At 33.7% G+C, this 3,167-nt stretch overlaps 1 protein-coding gene across 1 annotated transcript in view; it reads left to right on the top strand.

Annotated features, from left to right (window-relative positions):
- KIAA1211L (KIAA1211 like) overlaps window positions 1-3,167 on the top strand; it is a 52,488-nt gene that overhangs the window by 8,071 nt on the left and 41,250 nt on the right. The window contains exons 2-3 of the mRNA XM_015831285.1: window positions 1,023-1,104; window positions 2,025-2,193. Coding sequence (XP_015686771.1) covers window positions 1,038-1,104; window positions 2,025-2,193 — 236 coding nt within the window. The 5' untranslated portion in view covers window positions 1,023-1,037. The remainder of the gene's footprint in view (window positions 1-1,022; window positions 1,105-2,024; window positions 2,194-3,167) is intronic.

The following is a 3,167-nucleotide window of genomic DNA, read 5'->3' as shown; positions in this document are numbered from 1 at the left end:
TGGCCATGTAGCCTGTTGCTAGGATGGTTAAAGTGAAGGCTCACTACTAGCACTGTCAAGATAAATTACAAGTTAGACTTTTGAAATGTATTGTCCAAGATATAGGACCCCAGAATCTGGCATAAAATTAGAAACAGATGTCTAGGAGAGAGATGAGGAGGTGAAACCCAAGTTTATTATTTTTACAAATAACTCACCTCCCTCCTCCTATTTTTCCCGACAATAACGACTCTGTAAAGTGGGTTAGGCTGAGAAAGAGTGACTGGCCCAAAGTCATCCAGTTGGCTTTCATGGTTATGGTGGGACTTGAACTCACAGTCTCCCATGTTGTAAAATTGGGTTGGTCACATACCAGAGTGACTCTATCAGGAAGGCTGGTGGCATATAAATTTAATAAATAAATAAATATGACCTGCTTAATGATTAGCACAATGTACACCCATAATTTCAGCTCAATTACGGTCTTAAGTCAAGTCCCAAAGGTGCTTTTCTTTCTTTTCAAAAGGCAACTTATTATTTGGAAAAACAAAGTTTAGTTGTCTTTTTTGGCGGGAAAAAGCATGACCTGGATGATTGAGAATCTCCTTAGTCATAAATCAAGGACTACCTGTAATTAAATTTTGGGAAGGGCTCTGAGAGGTACCAAATAAACAAAGCAATCAGTTTCTCAATAATTTTTGAGCAATGATATATTTCAGGGATTAATTAGTTTGTATGTTAAATATTCAGCTATGAAAACAGATAGTGTCAATTACTCTAACTAAGCAATATTGTATTAAAATATCACCATATTGATGCATTTATAATAATTTTGCCATCCAGTTTTTCAAAACTGAGTGAGAGGATTATTCCAATTTAAAAATCCTTTTTAAAAATATGCCCAGGATTTGGTCATTGAATGGGACACCCTAACTAGGGTTCATAGCTGATCAAGTGAGTGTGGTCAAGAGTAAGAAATATTTATTGTAAAAAAAAAACATGCATTCAACTTTCAAATGTTACTTTTTATTTTTCTATGTTAGAGACTACTACAGTATATGAATTTCACAAGGTCAATGGATATCAAGTTTCAAGAAGCAGAAGGATTTGGGGAAGAAGTTTCAGGTAAATCTCATTTTAGTTATATGTTTGAGAAAATGCTGATAACTACTAACAATTCTTTTTGCTGTGCAGAATAGGAACTCTGTTTGTTTTAGGTCAATTATCCAATTTAATCTTCATGCATTGTAGTCAGTTAAAATGTATATAACTAATCAACCTGTCTATTGTATGATTTGTATATGAATGGAAATTATTCCAAAGGAGAAGCTATATGTTGTTGTATGTTCACATTTATGAGTAACTACCTTATTTTTTTAAAGATCAAGATGGTATCTCCTGACTTGTAAGTATTTAGAAACACCCATTTTGCTTGGTGACCAAATAATGAAAGGCATATTTAAAAACAAAAATATTTAAACATTGTTTTATTAGTTGGTGGTACAATTCTATGGTACATTCTATTCTACAATTCTATTCTGTTGAAAAAGAACTGCACTGAATCACTGATTCTTATCTATAGGAAAGTGTAACTATGTTATGTGGAAGAAATATAACATCTTAGCTTCTTAAAGAAAAATATCCGTATGCTTATAGTCCTCTATAGTTAAAAAAATATGCTCATTCTGAAGCTTACATTTTGTTATGAGTAAATTGAGACATTCTCTAAATTTGGAATGGACATTTAGCAATTTCAACTTAGGTTAGATTAATCATTCCTGTATGTATAATTTAAAGCCAGAATTATATTTGTAACTTAGATGATCAATTTTGGGGAAAAAACACTTAATTTTCTTTTAGTATCATTAATTTCTAGCTCCTATTTTCATATCTCTTTCAATGAAAGCTGAAGTCAATTTTAGGAATAAAAATTGAGGAGTTGCCCAAGTTGGAAAACGATCTTCATATCATTTTGTTCTGACCTTGTGTCTCTTTGAAAACACTGAATATAAGTAATTATTTTTCATTAATACCTATTCACCTAGGAAAGAAGAAGTCAAAGTTTAAATCTATTAAAAAGTTCTTTGGAAAAAGAAAAAGGAAAGAAACATTAGCATCTTCAGGAAGTAGTAGTATCAACACATTTCAGTCTGCAATTGATATCTCAGCCATACCATCTAGGCATATAGATTATGATTCTGAAGATGATCTGAAGTAAGTCACATGTTTGCCTTTTCCTTCTTTGCAAAGCAAGTTGTTGTTGTTGTCTGAAAAGCAATGTTATTTCTAAAGGGTTATCCTCCATGTGTACAAATGTTTCATTTGTTGAATATCTAGGACACTTCTCTGAAGCTGTTATAAAGACATAATTAGAAGAATGTTCTGATATCCTTCCATTCTGGAGAACAGCAAGCATTGTTAGAAATAGACATTCTTAGTGATAGTCCCAATGAGAGAGCGGCATATAAATTTAATAAATAAATAAATATTCTGAATACTCTTGCCAGTGAAGTACATCAGGCACACTTCATTATCCTGCCAGCAACCTCTTTTTACCATCCCAGTATTATGTGAGAGAATAATATCCCCCCCAAATTCTTCCCCTTTTATGTCTAGAAGGGAAGGTTTTCAATCAGTTAGTCTGCTGTTTTATTTCATGACTTTCTAATCTAAAGATTTATGCTTCAGAGTCAAAACATCCCCAAAATACTTTTTTTAAGACATTCAGAGTCAAAACTGAAAAGGTGCTGTGGGGCAGGTTGTTCCTGGTAGTTGTGCAGTATCAGAAAAATTTATTTGAATTAAGTGGACTCCAACAGCATACTCACATCTGTTCTAACCTTTTCTGTGCCTCTTTAACTCCAAAGTATAATTTCTTGGATTTGTGTAACTATTTGTGGGATCCCAGGAAAAGATGCAGTTTCTTTAAGGAAGCACCAAAAGGTGCAAGGTGTGTACCCAGTGCTTTTTTTCTAAAAAAAAAAAAAAGGTGCCAGAACTCACACACGTCATACAACCTGCCTTGCCTGCCCTACAAGGTTCCATCCAAAAAAGGTGCCGGAAATCCGTTCTGGGCGTTCTATGAGAAAAAAAGCCCTGTGTGTACCCATGTCTTACTCTAAAGCACCTTTTCAATTTTGGATCTGAAGTGCAGCATAGCCCTATTGTGTATATGTGTGTTATGCAGT

The sequence above is a fragment of the Protobothrops mucrosquamatus genome, unplaced genomic scaffold (genome assembly GCF_001527695.2).
Source record: "Protobothrops mucrosquamatus isolate PMUCROS unplaced genomic scaffold, P.Mucros_1.0 scaffold_19, whole genome shotgun sequence".
Taxonomy (NCBI): Eukaryota; Metazoa; Chordata; class Lepidosauria; order Squamata; family Viperidae; genus Protobothrops; species Protobothrops mucrosquamatus.
Note: the sequence above shows the minus strand (reverse complement) of the source record. Positions and strands in the feature narration are given on the sequence as shown.